This window comes from Castor canadensis, chromosome 6 (assembly GCF_047511655.1).
Source record: "Castor canadensis chromosome 6, mCasCan1.hap1v2, whole genome shotgun sequence".
NCBI lineage: Eukaryota > Metazoa > Chordata > Mammalia > Rodentia > Castoridae > Castor > Castor canadensis.
This window is the reverse complement of record NC_133391.1, coordinates 133634269-133655396: the sequence shown is the minus strand read 5'-3', so window position 1 is coordinate 133655396 and position 21128 is coordinate 133634269. Positions and strand designations below refer to the sequence as shown.

At 40.3% G+C, this 21128-nt stretch overlaps 1 protein-coding gene across 5 annotated transcripts in view; it reads right to left on the bottom strand.

Annotated features, from left to right (window-relative positions):
• Positions 1-4653, bottom strand: part of Arl15 (ARF like GTPase 15) — a 384701-nt gene extending 380048 nt beyond the window's left edge. For all 5 annotated transcript variants that reach the window (XR_012449178.1, XM_020171995.2, XM_074077502.1 and 2 more), the window contains exon 1: positions 4503-4653. Coding sequence is in view for 4 of the 5 variants with exons in the window: in XM_020171995.2 (XP_020027584.1) it covers positions 4503-4550 (48 nt within the window). In the remaining variant the exon portion in view is untranslated. The remainder of the gene's footprint in view (positions 1-4502) is intronic.
• Between the last annotated feature and the right edge of the window lie 16475 nt (positions 4654-21128).

Below are 21128 nucleotides of genomic sequence, written 5' to 3'. Positions count from 1 at the left end.
ATAGAGAGAACACCAGAAGCTCACCAGCCAGACCTAGTCTTTTGTGAAAAGGTTCCTACCTCATGGTATAGGTTTTCTGAAAACTTTTTTGCTCTGTGAACTTCGCAGATGGTAGGGATGTGTGTATCATGCTCAATTACATGAATCATGTACATTACCTGAATCACCTGATCCAGTTGGTGGTAAGCTACTTTACAGTCAGCGACAGCAAATACAATTTGTAATGTTCACAGTCACTCAGGGTTAAAAACAACACACTTTGTATCAATACAGAAATTCAGTTCACAGAAAGCACTCCTTTACACCCTAAGGGCTCCCCTCTCCCAGTGCCTCATGAGTTGCTGTCTTGGCTGGTTGCTTAGCTGGATTTTATCCTATTGGTGATGATGGATTTGGGATGACCCATGCAAGTCACTCACCAGATTGTCTCCACTCACATATTTTTATGATGACAGATCTAGCCTATGACCAAAAAAACCAGGCTCACCAGTCAATACAAAGAAATCTCACTAATAAACCTTGTTAGAGCCTAAACATACCACACAAACACAATGAACATTAATTACTAATTAGCACACAGACTGATCAAGCATTTTTGTCACATTTGCAAGTATAACTTTATATTTTGGTTTGCAATAAAACAAAGAAAACACGTAAGAGAGAAGGGAACTAGACACCAAAGGAATACATTAGAAGCTTCCTCATCCCTTTTGTGCCTTCCTTAACCTGTCCTACCCTGAGCCTCCCAGTCCTACAACCAAGGCCCATCATAAGCTCATCCTCCAGGACGTTCAGGGCACACACAATGCAGGGATTCCCTCAAGAACTGTTAAATAGGTTAAAGAAAATACCGAAATGTGGTTTTATTTGCATGGGTATTAAATGACCCTCAAAAGTCTTGTCACTTCCTGCTTCATTACCACTCCCAATTTTTCCAGATGCTAAGACTTGTTTAAATGGTAACCCAACACCTACCACCAGGTCAGTCGTGGTCATTCCAGAAAGTATAATAATATCAGCAGCATAATCACAATACATAAATGTTTTATATTTGAAAAGCAATGTGCTGTTTAGAAATAAATTTCCCTCCACTCTCTCCTTTGAGCATCATTGGCATTGTATGGGCATAACCAACTTTCTTGCTGTCATTTTGCTGGTACAAGGGGGGAAGGTGAAATATAGACAAATCTATGTGTGCAAGTCAAGACAAAAAGAACATTTTGAACTGAGAGGAATCTAGAAGTTGATCTTGTCCGACTTCCCAGAAAAACCTGGTAAATATGTTTCTCTTTTGTTGTAGCTTGACTATTTTCTTGTTCCTTATTCAAAACATTCTGCACAGTGCCTTGCTAGTCCTACCTGTCAGCAAAGAAAAAGATACTGGTACTGCTTGTTGGGAGGACAGCTAAATCTTTACCCACAGACCTAGCAGGTGTGAACATGGCCAGAAGGGTGTGTGGCCTTCTAGGCAGATGTCCACATCAGCTGGAAAACAGAGATGTTTATTTTAAATTACCAACCCAGCAAGACAATTTAGATCTTGATAATCTTAAAGTTAAGTGTAAATGATACATTTTGCATTCCCCTGAACAAAATACCTCACCAAACAGATAACATCTTGTCTCAATTTACATGCAGGTGGGTGAGGCGAGGAACCACCCTCACATTCATTCAATAAATAAATACTGGGCCCCAAATACATGCCAAAGAGCCAAGGCAGGCACCCGCACCAGGTGATACCTATAATTATTTAGGATTTACAAGTTACCACTATTTCCCCGAATTGAAGTCAAAAAAAATTCTGTCTTGAATATTAAGGTATTATCACTTGCCTTTCACCTTGGCCATCACCTCTCAGAACATTTTTTATAAGTTAAGAAATCAACAGCCACTTTTAACATCAGAGAACTTTCTTCCTCTGTTTTACCATCTCGTTCCTATTAAAGCTGTTAAAAATAGCACCTCCACCTTTCTACTTCACCCTTCCCACTCTCCTCCAAGTAAGAAAGGCTAAGCTAATGACATTGAACCTGAAGAACAATGGACAACACACACACACACACACACACACACACACACACACACACACACACACACACACACACACACACACCCTCTCTCTTCTTTCCAACAGCAACCCAAAAAGTTGAATGCCAATTAAAAAGAATGAAAAGACACACACTATTGCTCTTGTCAAGTGCATGGAAGGGCAATGACTCCAATTCACTCAGCAAAATCTAGATCTAACTTGCAATAAAGACCTTTTTTTTTTTTTTTAACCTTTTCTGGAAAGTAACTAAAAGAACTAGGAATCGATTTACTTTTAAACATAAGATCCCAGACACAGCCAAAGAAATTGATTTTGTATTTTTGAGAAACAGGATTTTAAACACCATACAAAGATGATACATAAGCAAACAAATCAATATGAAAAGCAGGAAGAAAGGGGTGATAAGACATTTTCTCTGAAAAGAAAATGTTGATAAGCAAAAAGTAAACAAAATAAAACCACCTCAGGAGGGCTGGGCTTTGTTTTGGGTTTTTGTTTTTCCACTAGTCCACTTAATGGTGAAAGATCTTTTTTAAATGATCAAGAGGGATTCCTGTCACACTTAAAAAAAAACTGAACTGTTTCCTTTAAGATTTTTTAAAATGATTTTTATAGGACTATTTGGCTGCACTTGTGAGTTTTGAAAGCAAGGTGAAAAGTGACAAAATAATGATTTTATACAAAAGCAAAACTGGGATGTCAGTGTGTGGGGGTGTTAAGTAAAACAAAAGCGCAAAATCAAAAATTGGGGCCCACTGATTTTTGACATAAAGCTTTTAGTGAACTGGCAGAGAAATTAATCTGCTTTTAGGGTAACCTTGGGCCCACAAACATTCATTCACCTACCCTTAGCCTATGTCTAACTGGAGGCTAACCTGAGCTTTCAACACTGTTTCACAGAGTGTTCTGGTGGGTCTGGCACCTCAAAGACAATTTTGTGATGCAATTTGCCAAGTTAAAACACACTCAGTAAGTAAAATGATCAGAACCATGTGAATTCCTTTTTAGGCACTACTTAGTGAAGTATCCAAAATTAGCTTCCAGTAGTAGAGGTAATGTCACTCTTTCCTATTTGGCAATTATACTCAAGAAACTTTAGGCAGATTGATTAATTTGTAGCTTTCTCTTGCAATCACTTAACCTAGGAAATAGTCTTCTGGACACATCTGGGAACTTCTTAACCTACGGAGTACCTTGTATTTTAAAGAACGTTCAGGAACAGAAAGACCACTTAACGCTACAGTAAGTAGGTAGATAACATCTCTTTAACACAAAGAAGTTACTACTATCAATAAACAGAAGCGAATATGAACTGGGATATTTTGAAGTGGTTCCATTCACAATGTCAGGCGTTCACTGCCCTCACCATCCTTCCCCACAAGTTGAAGCTATGAAGCTTTAAGAGAAACATTCTATGTGTGCATACTTAAATAAACCCAAACACACACAGAACAATCCCAAAACAGCCCTTGCCCAGCGTTTCCTGATCCCCAAAGCATTCACAGTCATTCTCAGCACAGCCTTAAGTGTAATTCCTAGAAGGCACTGGCAAGTCTCTGCCAGGCCAATCTGCAGTTGAAAACCCAGTGCGTGTGTCCAAGACAACAGGAGGGTCAACGTCAGCTCTGCAGGGCAATAGCGGTTCCGCTTAACACCGTAATTGCATGGGATCGAACACAGCTCATGTAATGAGAATCTGCTTGACCACACACAGGCAGCTCTGGGGGAAATACAATTTCTCAAACAAAGCATAGTACGTGCATAATTCTACAAACGTACCCACGAGTCCTCTTTGCTGCTCTAAGTGCTCGTCCCCGCACAGGGTTGACACTTTCCCACCTAAACTTCTCAGCTCAAACCTGGCCTAAAACTGAGCAAACAGCAGCACGCACCACGACCGGACCTGTGGGGTCAATACCTTGGCCCTACCCCATCCTGCTCTGGCCAGGTGGCAATGCAGTTTAGTCCTGTCTCCTTTATGGTAATGTCCTTTTAAAATGCAGCCCCGACCGAGGTCATAGCTTTAGAGATCTAATAACAACCAAATGACCGGGGCTGCCGGGCACTTAGTGAGCCATTCTGGTTATGGCTCTTTAATAGCAGCACCTGGAGTTCTGCTGAAGGGAGAGCGGAAAACTCCTGCTTCCCGGGAAAGTCCTCTGCGGGGAGCGGAGGGGAGCCGGCCGCGGGGCCCCATCTCGCAGCCCTGCACGACCCTCGCCCGGCAGCACCGGGGGCCCGCCCCGGCCGCGCCTTTACCTGTCAGCCCCTCCACCCAGCCTCCGGAGCTGCTGCCTCTCCAAGTCCCGGGCACAGCAGCGGCCGCGGGAGAAAGAACCCCAAAGGCATCCCATCCCAAAGAAAGAAAGCGAGAAGGCTGCTCCTATAGGCAGGGGGCCATCGGGCACCAGGAGATCCGAGAAGCGACACGCCACCCCTTCCCCACACCTACCAGATAATCCATGTACAGAAACGCCTCAGTTATCCGGAGATCAGACATCCGTCAGCCTAAAGCATCCGGAACAGCTCAGAACCCGGAAAAAAAAAAAAAAAAAAAAAAAAAGCAGCTTCTCTGGCTGCAAGCGAGCAGCTCCAGAAAAAGCCAGCAACAACGAAAATCGCCGAGAGCAGCCGAGAAGCCGAAGATTACACAAGGGGCGCGGCGATTGGCCGGGCGGGCGGGCAGAAGGAAAGGAGGGCGCCCATTGGCTGCGGCGTCTATAAAAGGCAGGCCCCCGGCAGGCGGCAGGAGAGAAGCGCGGGAGAGGCTAAGGGCGAGCGCTGGTTCCTGTGTACAGGCGGGGGCAGTGGTAGGGGCGGGGGCAGCGGCGCAGGCGGAAGAGCGAGCGGGGAGAACGGAAAATCGGCTGGCGCTGTCGCCGCCCGAGCTCTGCGCGCTTCCGCAGCTTCCAGTTGGGGAAAGTCGAGCAGCACTCCAGCTGCAGGGGCTGGAGAGCGTTGGTGTCCCCGCCCACCTCCCAGTAGGAAACCAGCGCTGTTCAGCGGGAGGCGTGGTAGCCACCAAAACTTAGTTTCTCTGCCTCCAGCGCTCTCCTAAAGACTTTGCAGCCTCAGAGACAGCGCCACCGCACCAGAAATGCGTAGAAGGGTGCGCTCTGAACCAGCAGCCTATTCACTTCTTGCGGGCAGGAAGACACTCCACGCGCTCACCGTGTGACACTGCTGAGGTGAACAACTCCAGCCCGATGTCGCACAGGCCCCGCGCCTAGCCCGGGGTGGTCACCCGAAGGCACCGTGCCTCTTAGGACGCTTGGCAGCCCCGGGGCGATTGCTGGCTTCCACGTGAACGTTGGACTCCCGAAACGCTCGGGAAGGAGGGACTGGCTCTCAGTTCTTTGACGCTAATTACGCTGTGCACAAATCCCGTGCCCCTGAACAAAAAAAGCAATAGAATAGGCTCTCTGAAAGTACCCAAATAATACCGTTTTTGTAACTCGATCTCGTTTTAAGAAGAAAAAAAAAATCTATAAACAGATGCACTTGATACTTCTGCGTTTTCTGGTAAATAACTTGGAATGAGCATGTGGATTTCAATATTGCATGAAGCTGGGGGGCCAAGAAGCTAGATAAGATCATTTGATACTTTTTTTTTTTTAAGATTCAGGCTATGAATGTCATACTCAAGACAAAGATGAGCCAAGATAAGTACACCTTTCTTTACAGTTGAGGAGAGGGAGAAGAAAACTAACCAGTACAAAGTGAATATTAAAAAGTGCACATACCCTCTTGTACCAGGAATTCCACTTTCAGAAATTGTTAGGATAATGAAGTGTGGACAGTCTTACACAAATATGCACTGCAACATTTATAGTATCATAAGAAATTTGTTAACAGATTTATACACTAGAGCTTTATATAGCCATAAACATTTATGAAGAGTTCATGATATGTGAAGTTTATACTGAGACAGTATTCTTTCCTAAATTACTATATATCAACAACAAAAGGGTAGATGAAAATAACCACTTATATGTAGGTTTTTCTGAATGGTAGACTTTGAAAGGTAAAGTTGCAAAAGTATATTTCTATTGTTTCTTACTAGACACAGTTATCTTATTAGGCTCAGGTGATTGAAATGATGTCCTCTCCCCCCCCCCCACACACACACCAGGTTTTAGGGAAATTGGAGAAGGGAGGGGGTTGGTGCTTGCATACATATCAAAAGCAAAACTTCAACTGAAATCTTTCTGAAATGACTGCCTGACTGTACAGGTAGTGTAGAAGGGTTGAAATCGTATTTCTTGCCTAACTTGAGGCTTTCTTTTTTTTCGTGTCGAGTAACAGATTTCCATACAAAACAGTTCTGCTATAGATAACCATGGAATTCACCCTAAATATACACAAACCAGGAAGGGCCTGCAGTCCAGTAGACTGCTCCAGGTGAGTAAGACTTGTGATTTGGGACATACTATCTCATCACCCAGAACCTGTCTCCTCAGCTGCAAAATGAGAATTGCTACAGACAGGTTCCAAAGTAACTGAAGGACTATGAATGTATACACTTGTACAGGGCTTGACTTTGTTGATCAATCTACAAAGTATGTGCAAGATAATAAATTATGCTTTTTAAGAAATTCTGAAGAGGTTTTTTTTTCCTCCATTTAGGGGCTAACAAGTCAAGTGCATTAAGCCATTAGATCCAATCTTAATTTTCTAGGGTTGGTAGCAGCAAGAATAATCACCTCAGTGTGTGCTTTTGAGAGTGTGGAGAGATAGGAAGCATTTATCCAACCCACCCTACTATGCACAGTTAACAAGCTGCTGTCTTGAATAAGACAAGCTCTCACAAACCTGGTTCTGCCCTTGCTTTCAGTAAAAAAGAATGACTCTTCCATCTATGTGAAAAGGTAGGTGTAAACTCATGAGGCCAGTACATTGCTCCATAGGATATGAAGAAAGAGGCCCATCACTCTTGCTTGCTAAAAGCAAGGAAAACTTTTGAAAGTCCATATTCTTCCATTCTGTAAAAGTTGCTGGCTCACCAGATTTAGAGGAAATTTTTGTTGACGTGACACTTGTAGGAAACAAAAACAAGTGTATTTTTGCAACACGGTTTCCCAGATAATACCATCCAGAATAAAACCAACATATTTCCATCCACTCTTCTGTTGCTGTTTATTTGTTTGTTATATAATAACTCAGGGAAGAATTCTGTCTTTACTAGTTTTGTATCACTCACACTATAAACTTTGCTATATCATGAAATGCTCCATAAATGTTCAATTAAGTTCTACTGTATAAATGTAAGTATGTTAACAAATCCTCTGAGATATCAGCATTATAAATATTGCAGTGAATGATTGCTTATAAAACTGTCAATTTTTTTTTTTTTTTGTGGTTCTGGGGTTTGAAGTCAGGGCCTACACCTCGAGTCACTCTACCAGCCCTTTTTGTGAAGGTTTTTTCCCAAGATAGGGGCTCACGAACAATTGGCCTGAGCTGGCTTCAAACTACGATCCTCCGGATCTTTGCCTCCTGAGTAGCTAGGATTACAGGCATGAGCCACCAGTACCTGGCTGTGTACAACTCTTTATCCTAACCTTACCATGCAAAAGGTTTCCTCTGCTCACCACATGATAGAAGCCAATGAGTTGAGAGATAAGATGGTGGCAGAGAAAGAACTTACATTATGAACAGAAGATGGCAGGAATTCTCAGCCTTGAAGTGCCACCTTTCTGGGAAACTCACTTAAAGAAGGATACATACCTGTATATATGAATGAAGGTGTGTACATATCTGTATGTATGATTAGTGATCACACACTGGTGGGTACCTTCTCACAGGTGGAGGTTTGTGACCAGTGATGCACATCTGATCCTAATCGCCTAGTCAGGAGGTGTTTTTCAGTTCTACAAATCTCAAGAACAAAGACCATTATTTGCTCTGGCTAGTCCTGTCACTGATTAGTTTGTCCACAAGCAGCTCCTGACACATTACACAATGGACAAGTTAGAGTGGGTAGCTGCCCTGAGGCCCTCTTGTTGATCAACACACAAAGGCAAGGAAAGAAAATGTATTTGACCTGATTATTGTGGAAGGCAAGGTCGGGCAAGGTTAAACAGAAGGTTGGGCATGAGATCTGGTCTCAATGTTCAGCGTCACTAAGAATAATTTCTAGAGATGGAATTACTGGTAAGACTGGAAGTTAGGAGATAGGAAACTGGTCAGGCAGGGCAGAGACAGGGACAAGTTGATGGAAACTTACCAAGGACACAGACAAGATAAACAGGTGTAGGGAGTCTTGAAACCACTTGCTCAAGAGTTGAAGCTGCTGAGGCATGGTGAGCAGCACTCGAGCCATACCCTGATATGTTGCTCTGCCAGTGTGCCAGCCCTCAGGGCCCACCGGGAAGGGAAAGGGGTCGTGCACAATGCCCCTGTGATGTCCACGGGTTGGCACATGAATGGACCAACAGCACAGAGACACAACCAGCTTCCCTTCAACCAGGAAGTAAGCATCTCTATAAAACCCCTAGACAAAGGGGCCTCAGGCAGCTCCCACGTGGAAGTTCTGCTTTCTTACTCTGCTAAATAAAACTCCATATTTTGCTCTTTCTCCCTCTCAATAAACCTTCCCGCTTTGCTCACTCTCATTGTCAGTGGTTTTCATTCTTTGAAATTTCAAGATAGAGACGGGGCTCAGACAGAGCAAGTGGGTAACACTGGTACACAGTGTATGAGCTCTTCACTCATTTTATACTACTCGATAGTTTTCTCTTTTCCTCCAGCTTTAAGTCAATGGATAGTATGAGTATCTTGCTTCATCTTTACCACAATTAATTGTATTATGACTTAATAGCTGAGAGATGATATTTTCATTAGAATAGCCCTTAAAATATGGACACTTTTTCAGAAAAAGTGGAAGTTATCAGACACCTAATTCTGCAGAAGTCATTAGGCACCTCACTTACTTACCACCTCCAATAACTCCTGTGACTTTAAAATTCTCTCCTGAGTCCTGTTCCTTTTTATCCATGTGGTCACCTTGATTCCCCACCTCTGATTTACCCCAGTCCTTAAACCTGAATAAATTAACACTGTGTCTCAAAAAATGAATCTCCCCAGAACGACAGGCCCTCACACAAAGATGCTGCCAGAACTTTATTCATGAATTGAACAGGTTAAAATGATGTTGGGAGTTAGAACTGAGAGTAGGATTTTCTGTTCAAGTGTGGTGGCCTACTTGCAACTCCAACCACAGGGAACTTTAGCTGTAGTAGTTGAGTTTTAAGGGATTTTTTTTGTTTTGTTGGGGATCAAACCCAGGGCCTCACACCTGCTAGGCAAACACTCTACCACTGAGCTACATCCCCAGCCCTTTCTTTTTTGAGACAAGATCTCACTGTGTAGTCAAGGCTAACCTCAAACTCTTGATCCTCCTGCCTCAGTCTCCTGAGTATAGGTTAATATTACAATTATGTGCCACCACACCCAGTTATACTTTAAAATATCTCCATGTCCATTTAAACCTGTTTTCTCTCCTGCAAGGTGTTATCATCATATATATTTTTTTTAAAGCTCAGTGACCTGGAAGTCCTGATGAATATTTGTTTATTCAGCTATGGAGAGCTGAGCTAGTTGATTAAGGATGATTTTTAGGCCTACAATCTATGCTCCCTGTAAGGGGAGTAATGAATTGTCCTAAAAAATAATACCTCTTCCAAAAAGATCTGCTGGATCTTGGAATATTCAAGCAAGATAGATATTTGAAATGAAGAATCATCCCTGAAAGTGATAACTGTGCCAGAAAAAGGTAACTGGACCTCACAATCACTATTCAAGCAGTAAATTTTCTTAATACTTCTCCTCAAATCATTTAATCTCCTACGTACAAAGCTTCTTTCTTGATTTTATTAGTTTCCTGCTTCTGCTCTAACAAATTATCACAAACATAATTACTTAAAATAACACGAATTTATTATCTTACAGTTCTGCAAGCTATATATTCTAACAGTCTTATGGGGATAAAATCAAAGTAAGAATCCCTTCCTTGACTTTTCTACCTTCTGGTAGCCACCAGCATCCCTTGACTTTCAGTGATAAGTTTTCTTCCCTTTTGTAGTCTAATCTCCCTCTGCTTCCCTTTTATTGTGACACTTATGATGGTATTTAAGGCCCAAACTAGTAATTCAAGATAATCTCTCCCTGTTAAGAAATTGAATCACATATGAAAAGTTCCTTTTGCTATGTAAGGTAACATTAGCAGGTTCCAGGGATTAGGACCTAAGTATATTTGGAGAACATTATTAGGCCTACCACACTGATTTTATGATCTACAAAGAAAGCAAATACTTCCATGGAAATCCAAAGTAACAAGCACAATTTATTCATGGCAAAGGAATCAGAAAAGCAAGGATAAACCCCCAACTTCAGAAAATTATTTTGGTCTCTTTTTACAAGGTTTACATGTAAATAAGCATTAATCCAAACTAGCATTTGATTCAAGCAGCTTGCCAAGTAGATGAGAAACTTGGAACCAGGAGCTAAAGTGTAAGGCCAATGAAAAAGGAGACCGTCGTGTGCTATAGTAACACTTACTTTCTCATCCAGACTTGAGATGTGTAATTTCAATTGAGCAAGACAGGCATGTAGGTCCTCTAGGCAAGCACATATGGATTCATTCCACAGGCATAGTTAGCTCCTGTATATATTAGGGAAGCTAGGAAATAGGACCCCTGCTCACATAGAGTTTAGTCTCTAGAGGACAGAGATAGGAAAAATATCACTAGTAGTAAGTACTATACAGAATTTAATAGATGTAGCAGGTAACAAGGAAGCATATTGCTATACTAGGTAGTCATTGATGTCATCTCTGGATTGTGCTAAGCAGTACTGTTCAAAAAACTTTCTGTAATGATGGTAATATTCTATATCTGTACTGCCCAAAATGGTAGCCACTGGCTACATATGGCTATTGAGTACTGAAATATGGATGGTGGCTACCATATTGGATGATGAAGATGTGAAATTCAGAATATGGAGGTTTTCCTTTGAAACACTGATTATATTTACTTGTCTCAGTTCCTCCAGTCTTACCTTATAGGTCAGTGAAGAAATAAAAAAAGGAATCAACAGTGAGAGAGACTTAAAGAGATGCTAGCATATGACAGGTCAACCATTTTGGAAAATAGATAATGAATGAAGAAGTGACAACTAATAGAAGAGAAGCTAAAGTCTACATTCTATGCTGGGATAGTCAGCAAGATTCCTGCTATGTAAGACCTTTGTCAGCTCAGGTCTCTGAGGCAAGAGAGACTGAACATACAAACAGCTTGTGAACCTTGAAAAGGAGCAGTTGATTCCAGTGATGCCTTACTCCATGGAGCCAGATCTCTACCCCAGAGCAGGCCAGAGTTCACATTTGCCACTAAGCTTCAACTGGAGAGGTTTGAACTCAAGCAAGAAGGTAAAACCTAAAGACAAAGAATAAATCAAATAGAGCTGAAAGAAAGCTGAGAAAAACACCCCAAAAGATAAATGTGGATCAGTTGAACAAAGAAAATTAAGAAATCAGTCTGGAGTTCCAATACCCAATTAAAAAAAACAAACGCAATGATGGGAAGAAGCTAATAAAAATTCTAGCAAACATTTGAGAACTGAGACTGAAAAGACTCTTAAATGTCCAGAACACTTAACTGGAAGCTTACCCCCACTAAAGGAACAACTAATTGAAATCCTTCTTGTGGAAGAACTATCCCTTGGAGGATCACCACCATGTTCTACCAAATAATCCAGAAGCAAAAATATGCCAATCTGAAACTATTCCAGAGTACAGAAATGGAAAGAGCATGTGGAAAGTCATCTCAAATGACTATAATAACCTGATACCCAAACCAGAAAATGGACATTGAGAAATCATATCTCAGTCTCAGTCACAGACTTAAAAAATATTGCAAAGAATTCAAAAAGGGAGAAGAAAAAAAAAAGGCATTGTGCCTAAAATAGGCTCATCCCAGGAATGTCAAATTGGTCAAATTTCCACATTATCAGGTTGAGAAAGAAAAATCAGAGTCATTTCAATATATAAAGCAATAGAAAAAATTCAGTAACCACTGGTATTAGTATGATAGGGCTGCCATAATAAAATACCAAGACTGAATAACTTAAACAACAGAAATTTGCTTTCCCACAATCTGGAGTCTAGAAGCTCAGGCTCATTTTCCCCAGACTTCTCACTTTGGCTTGCTCATTGTGTATTCACATGGTCTCTCCTCGGTGTACACACACACACACACACACACACACACACACACACGTGGTATCTCTCTGTCCATGTTTTCTTCTGTTTAAAAGAACACTGGTCGTTTTGGATTTGGGCCCACCCTAACTGTCTCATCTTAACTTAATCACCTCTTTAAAGACCTATCTCCACAACATTCATATTCTAAAGTACTGGGGTGGGGTGGGGTCAAGGTTTTAACAAATGAATTTTAGAGGAACATAAGTCTATAAAATCATTCATAGCTGGAAATCTAAGAATAAAAGGTAACTTATTCAGGTTGATGAAGGAGATCTACAAAAATCTTACAGCAAGCACGTACAGTTGTGAAACACTTGACCTTGAAAGTGTGTGCTTTCAAGTCAAGTAAGACAAGGGGACTCCCTATCATGGCTTCTATTCAACATTGCACTGGAGGTCCTAGAAAGCATAATCAGACCAAAGATATAAACAATAAATAATGGAAGGAGGGAGCAACTCATCAACAGATTGGGATTTGGAATGTAAAACACATCTGCTTATCAATTTTTAAAACTGAATTTTGTTACTTCCTAAAACTCTATAAAGTTAATTGTATTTCTAGTAACTTAGCAACAAAGTTAAGAAGTGTTTTAAAATGTTTTTTAAATGATCTTAAAAGTAGAAATTTTAGAAACATCTAAGAATAGCATTTACAACTATAAGACTTGAGAAAAATTAAAATCTAAATAGAGAAATATATTCTTAAATGGAAAAATGATTATAGACATGTGAATTCTCCCCAAATTGACACACAAATTCAAAACAAAACAATGTATAAAACATTGTATAAAAACACTCCTTAGCTACTCTTAATTTGAGGAGAAGGTCCTCCAATTGTCAGCATGCATACTATTACCAGTCTGTCTGGATTTGAATCCTGGCATTATCTCTTTCTAGTTCTGTGACCTCAGGCATGTTACTTAACATCTCTTAAGTTAACTTATTACCCCACATTAGAGGTGAGGAAACAAACACCTCCCTCACTGGGTTATTAAGATTAATAGAACAGTGCCTGGCACATAGCAAGCATTATGTAAGGGTTGGATGCTACTGCTGTTTTTTGTTCTCTCTCCCACTAGTCTAAGCTCCTTGAAGGAAAAAAAAAAAAAAACAGCGTCTCACTGGATTATGCAGCTCCAGAGTCTAATTCAGTACCTGGCACATGCTCAAATGTTGGCTGTACTGTTGCATAACACAAAATAAATTGGTAGTCAGGGCTGGGGAGGATTGACATGTCCTAAAGGGTGTTGTATTCAAAACCTGATTCAATAACCTAGTAAATGAAAAGGGAGTTTATTCTCTAGTGGTGCTTTGGACTTTTACTGTCCAAAGCATATCCATAGCAATGCTTGTGAAAATGCTAATTTTGGATATCTTACCTCTTAGCTGTTCAGAAACCTTTGTTCACTAAATACCTGAGATTCTCCCAAAACAGAATGATCATGGTATTCCAAGAATGGAGGTTTAGTAGATCAAATCATGCAGGCTACCTCTCTTGATGTATGTATTCTCTTTATCCCCCTTAAGACTTCCATTCCTTTCCTCCACTAGGAAATCATTCCAATACACCTAACATGTATTTCTACTTGATCATCTATCAACATTGTCCATGATATCCCCGGCCGAACAAAAATCCTTAACTTTTATGTTATTGGATCTACCAATTTTTGGGTCTTATGCTAGTTCTAAAAACATTTTTCCTGCCACAAGATCAAGAGTCTACATCTTCAATAAACTTCATAGCATTCCCTTTCACGTCGGGGTCTTTAGTCTACTGGCAGTCCATCTTTTGTATGCAGTATTAAGTTGATCTCTCTATGTCCATCTAGTTAACTAGGTTTCCATCACCATCTGCTAAATACCTTAGTCTTTTCTGCACTGATATGTGGTGCCACCCTTAAAACCCCCTGCATAAAAACCCCTATACACACGACTTTGCCTCTAAGCTCTCCTCTGTTTCTTTGATCCATATATTCTGTGCCAATACAGAGTATAGCTCTCTAGCTTCTTTCTGCCCCCTCTCATCTCACCACAACTCCTTTAATTGATGTTGGCTTTATCCCCTACTCTGCCAGGAAGAGATTTAGAGGTGAGAGTGGGGTATTGGGTGTATAAAATCAGGATTGCCTTGGACACCTGAGGGAAACTGTGAGCCTGCCAGATTGGTAAACATGCTCCTTCCTAAAAGCACCAATTGTGGCAGAATCCTGGTCTCCTTTTCTCCTTTTTCCTCCTAATGCACCTTTCTATTCTGAAATGGTCTGCACAGCCTACAAGAAGACAAAAAATAAAGGGGACAATCCCTTATGTCTTACTTTTTCTATCAAAATAAGTTGTTTTAAAGTCAAATCCTCCAGAAACAGTTGACTTTTCAATTAACTGCTTGAATCTGTGGTCATCTCTTCTTAGAAGGAAAAAATACATAAAGAAGAAAACTTGCATAAGAAGAAACTAATTATTAATTACTTAACCCATTAACATTAATTAGTGGTTATCTGATGGCCTATGGGATCATTAGTGTCATGCCTTTCCTATGTCCTTGCCATGACCCTAAGGCTTTCATGTTGTGTTTGATGCAATGCCGAGTGGTCCATGGTAATGCTGTGTGTTTGAGAGGCCTCTCTTCAAATGTGAATCTATGATGGCACGGATATTTTTCAGGTGCTTTTGTGGTCTCCAATGCTCTGAGGGAGTTACAGCTAGTGTACTCAACACTTTCATCCAAGGTCCATTTGTGAATCCCTCTTTGTACATAGTTGGTGGACACCTTGAAGTGCCATACTAAGTTAAGTGTGTTCTGGAACATGATTATTCAATCATGGATTCTTCTTAGCACACATCTTGGCTGGCTGATGGTGTGCATGTGGTACTACTGGATCTGCTGGAAGAATCAAAGGAAGAACATCTTTCTGGTGCGGTATTGTGCCTTTCTATTGCTCAGGATGCCGCCACAGTAATTGTTCAGAGAACAGAGGACAGTTCAAAATTGGTAAAAGTCATTTTGGCATTACAAAGGGCACCATACTATTGCAGCCTAAGAGGTTTAGCCACTTTTGTTAATAGGAACTAAAACTGTGAACCAAGGAATGGGACTTCACGGGGACAAAAGAGTGATGGCTAATTTACAATACCAGGACCACATGCTGCAGTACAGCTATTTCATTTAATTTGGACTCACTTAACCCAATGGGTAAGAACAAGCTTTGGCTTATGACAGATCAACCTCAGGCACTTTATTCTCTGTATGAGCTTTGAGAAGGATACTTTCCCTCTGAGACTGAATTTCCTCCTATTTAAATGGTCTCACACACACACACACACACACAATATATGTACGTGCCTCGAGGTCATTGAGAAGATTAAATATGAATACAGTGCGCACTCAGGGAAAGCCATCCCTCTCTGCACGGCAAGCGTTATTGCAGGCATAGTGTTTTCACAGACAGTGTCTTTGAGTTAATCTGGAGGAGTGGAAGAAACCTGCTTCCACCACAAACCATTTAGGATCTTGGGAAAATTACTCAACTTTAGGATTACAGTATCATCTTTAAAATGTTGATGAAATGAAATGAACCAAGCAAAAGGGTAAACTAAAGAGCAATAAAAAGATTGGATGGCCATTGTTGACCATTTTTCTATTTTCATCAGTATGATCCAAAATAGAATCAAAAGAATTTGTAAACTGGGCAATCTAGTTATAGTAAGCTGGCTTTGTGTGTCACTAAGCTCTATATTTTGTGCCATTGATACAAAAGCACATCAGTAGAAGACCCTTTGTTGCAACTAAAGTGAGTGACTAACCATTACATTTCTCAAATATTTCATCTGTCTGTTTGGCTGGCTCACTTGACCTCTTCCATTGGTGAAAACTATGTCTGCCCTCCAGCACAAGAACAAAAGCTTTTGTGCCACATAGAGAACACAAGACTGTTTCTATGTACAGATGCTTGTGCACAGATGTTCAGAATCACTGCACTTCGGTAACAGATGTATCTATTAAGACTACATAGTTAGATAGAACTCCCATTGAGCAGAAGTGAAATATTGGATAAATTATTATAGGACATAGCTATGTTGAAAGAACTATTTTAAATCTCAGAACTCTTACTATTTTTGTAAACATTCCCCATATAACACATTGCTTTGATAATGTTTACACTGCTAAATTAAATGTTCAAGACCACATTCAAAGTATCAAAATATAAGCAATACTTAGAATTCACCATGGGAAAATATCTGCTTTTGTCCTATGCCAGTAATTCTTATCCGTCTCCAACTTTCAGGGTATACTTAGAAGGAAAAGAAGAAAAATAACAAATGTTGCCTGGTGCGAAATTGTACAAAATCACTAATATTGAGAATTCATTTTATACCATTCACAAAGGTATTACATCCCAGATATGAGACTCTTTACAAAAGAAGACTGGAAAGTTAGAGAGCTCACCCATGGCACAGCAGGATTAACTATTTTGTATTGCTGCAGGATAAGCAATTTTTCTTTTAGCTACAAAAGGACACCAGAAAATTAACAGAAAAGGAAATTACAATGACATTGAGATCATGTGCAATTCTTATTAAAAATAAGAAATTTGGTATCACATTGTTTTTCTCAGCCTCAGCAGTCTTATGAAAAGCAATTAATAGTTAAGAGTAATTTGTTATTATGCCTACATGAATCTCTCAGGAAAAGACTACCAAGTATGTAGAGGGATGTCAGTCACAGTTATGAGTGGTATTATTTATAGCACATTTCACAGCACAAAGCAATAACAAAATATTCAGGTCTCGGGATATCAAAAGCCATTTTATAAAAGTGATTTGACATGCCAGAATCCAAAACTTGGTAACTTACCCTCAAGATGAATGCGTTATCTGAACCCAAGAAACACATATGAAAACACAAGCCTATTTTCATACAGGAAAACCTCTTACAGGGTAATTCATCTTATTAAAGACAAAGGTCCATGCCTTGAGTCCACAGTGGTACAGTTGGTTACTTTCAGGTATGCTTATTTATATTCTGCAGAGTTGGGGTAGTGGATAAATAGTAAACCAAATCACAATGTCTGAACCTTTTTAAGTCTTACTTTTCCTTTTGGTCCTATTTGAGATACTAAAATTTCTGGATATTTTGTATAGAATTGCAGAACAGGTTGACAATAAACAGAACTTTGTGTCGTGGTCTGAAATCCTAAAACAGAAATTAACACTGTTGAGTCATGGAATGTATCATATCAAAAGTGATAAGCTAAGTTTTCCAAAAGTCTAAAACATCTCTTGTATTGAGAAAAGAAAGAAGGGCAAGAATGGCTAGATTAAGCCTCCAACTTGATACTGAGTGATATCCCAGCCTCACCACATCACGGATGGAGCCCTTGAGAGAGGAACAGAATTCTGTTCACAGAGGAACAAGATCTGTTTTCTTCAGGGACAACTCAGGCCATAGTACATTTTTAGTAAATTAACAGATGTTTTTGATAAATCTGTAACTCCAAAGGATTCGTTATGTTCATTGTGTTTGACAAGTGCAAAATTAAGCAAGTTAAATCAAGTCCCAAGGAAAAAGAAGCTGTGTAGGCAATCTATCGAATGACCAAAAGCTGGGGTAATTCCTGTGGCGGGATGCAAACTGCTTATACTACCTGAATATACTTCTACTCAGAAAAAGCAGAAGTTTCTATTAAAAGAGCCATAGGTGTGAAATTGTATATGACTTTGTATAGTTTTCAATCTCATGCCTCATAAAATAGACTAGTTTAATACTTGATGCAAAAACTTGCATCAGATTCATAGCACTAATTAATCAGAGGAAATGATAGTTAAATATTACTATATCCTGTGTAATAATAGGTGCTCTGGCATTCAAAGGGCCACAACTCCCTCCCACCTCCACCTCCCCCCAGCACCCTGCTCCTTAAAGGATACAGAATAACTTGGCAATTAATATCAAGGATTTTAGAGAAATTCCATGTAAGTACACACTCACATTTCATCTTTTATGGGCTAGATGATTTGGGAACAGTTACATAATTTTTCATGCCTCAATTTCCTCATCTGTGAAATGTTAGACAACTTACCTCCGCAGAATTGTTTGGGTTAAATTGTTAATACATGCATAATTGACAAGCACTTAAAATGGTGTCTGCCACAAAGTGAGCAGTCAAAGTAATTTTGTTTACTCATAATTGTTAAAGATTACTTGGATCATAGCATAAGGGAAATTAAAGGCTAGACTGTACAATAAAGATAGTATACTATTGAGGCCTAAAATCTAAACTCTGGGAAAGTGATGGGACATAGAGGGCCTTGTGATAAAGGACTTGGTTTAGAGGAGACATTCTAAGTGACTGGGAAAAGCAAGCTTGAGCTTCTCCTTTAAGAAAAACAGCCTAGCCAGAGTAGTAAAATCTGGTTGTGTGAACACCTTGCCCAGATAAGATGTGGCTGATAGTTGGGGGGCTTAGATGTCATGGTTGAGGAGATCAGACTCTGACAACATTATACTTTCCTATAGAATGTCCTAGAAATAGTATACCCCAGAACACAAGAGAGAAAGTTGGGGAAGAGTTAAAAGATATCGACAAGCCAGGCATACAGGTGCACATCTGTAATTATAGCGTTCAGGAGGCTGAGGCAGAAGGACAGAGGGGTGTGACCAGTCTGGGCTGCATAATGAGACCAGGCCTCAAAAATAAATAAATAAATAAATAAATAAATAAAGGATTATGGCCCACCCAAAATGCAGGTGAGATTCCAGTCTAGGGTAGTAAGCATGAGTAGAAAATGCTAAGAAAAAAATAGGAGGGCTTTAAGTGATTACATGTGGAAATAAATAAGAGAGGCAAAGATGTCTCCAGAACTATGATGCCTCCTCTGGCATCTAGGTTAGATCAAATACAGATGAGATAGGCAGAAATGGAAACATGGTGGATCACACTCTTGCAGAATACAGAGGAGCTTAGGAACTGGCCTTACCCTTTGTATATGAAGGTTTACAAATCATCACTTATGAAATGGAAAGCAAGAAAGGAGGGGTCAAGACTTCTGAGTGTTACAATGGAATGTTCTAAGCATTGGAGCATTCCTCCATACAGCTGTTAGTAATTACAACCACCTGAAGGATTAACTTCTCACAAGGGTTAATACTGAGACAGAACCTAAGCTATAAATGAACCTTGGGTGGGAGGTCAGGAAAAAGGCTTAAGCCACATAATATTATCTCTTTCCTTAGTGTGGACCTTCTTGCAGATTCTACCTTAATAAAAGGACTATTATGTTATATCATGGTATATTGTATTTCACAAGAGTTAATTCCATTTTTAAGTACATAATATTAGAAATATATCCCATTCTCTTCAGTTCTAGAAAGACTATGACAGAGTATGAAGAGCCTGATCTAGGCAACCTAAGTTCTCTTCTCACTGATCAGCTTAATTGTCCTGGGTTTCAGTTTCTTTAAAGAATGGAGGGTTGAACTATTTTACTGACATGGGGTTTTCATTACTTGTGTCCCTTGGCTGGGGATACGCTCAAGAGACACTTGTCATTGATCCTGCAAATGAACTCTTCCCACTAGATGTTAGCTGCAAAGTAGTTTCCCCCACCCACCTCCCGTTCTCTCCCTATGGTTGCCATGGCACAATGGGAATTGCTATAGGTCATTGTTCATGATGAGCTCTGCAAGCCTTTTTTCTTAATATAGCTGTTATTCCTAGATTGTCCTCCCAAATTTCCATTCTCTTGCCCCCCACACTAACTGAATCAGCCAGGCTCCCTTGCCATGGGGAAATGCCAGCTGGACTAAAGGAGGGGGAAGTTGAAGAGGATTTTGGATATTTGCCTCCTGTGCTCCTATCCTGCTGTGGCATACGGTGGCAATCATCATGTCTCTCCACATTTGCTGCTCCTATTCATATCCCTCTATCATGAATTTAGCTCTCAGGGGATTATGGTGACATTGGTTCTGTCCTATGTCCTTTCATGCATGACTTCCCCTGTGGATAGTTCTTGGTGCTTCCCCATCCCTTGTTGATTCTCCTACTCCTGCCCACACCAATGTAAATTGTCCCTTCATTAAAGTTTCTGCCAAATCCCATTAGGATGGCCTCCAAAACCAAGCTGATATAATCAGACATTCCAGATGAACATGTAACTTCATAAGCTTTATTTAAATGAGCACATTTGCTTTCTAAGGGTTTAGGTATGTAACTTCATGCCTAACCTTTTATTTAGAAGGAAGATTTTTAAATGAGGTATCATAAAATAACTTAGTTTTTAAAGGGAAACCATGGAGTCAAAATCATTTTGATTTTAAAAGTATGCAAAGTATGGATGTGATTGAGTGAACCAACCATTGCTAAGTAGGCTAAGCATTGTTGGAAGTAAATAGAATGAGGGATGTTTGTAGGCTAAGATGTTAGATAGCCATGGGAACTGGTGGAGTAGTCTATGCAGGTCTGTGGTCTCTGCATGAGGAGTTAAGCCTGAAACCACTATAATGTAGCCAGACCAGAAAGTGGGAAAAAAAGAAGAGATGAACTTGAACTCCCTGTTAAGGGCTAAACTGAAATCCACATCAGTTTCACACATCTTCACTTCTGTTGTTGTTCTCCACCAAATTGTACATGCCTCTGGCCCAGGATTTGGAGAAGCTGAAGGATATCTGGTAGTAGTGGAAGAAGTACAGCACAGTGAAGACATCTGTGCTGCCTTCAGTGGACAAGCTGAGTAGCCTGTCAGCACAGTGTGTACATTTGCCTGGTACTTTATACTGATTTTCAGAGTGGAAACAACTTGACTGTAGCATCACTTCTGCTT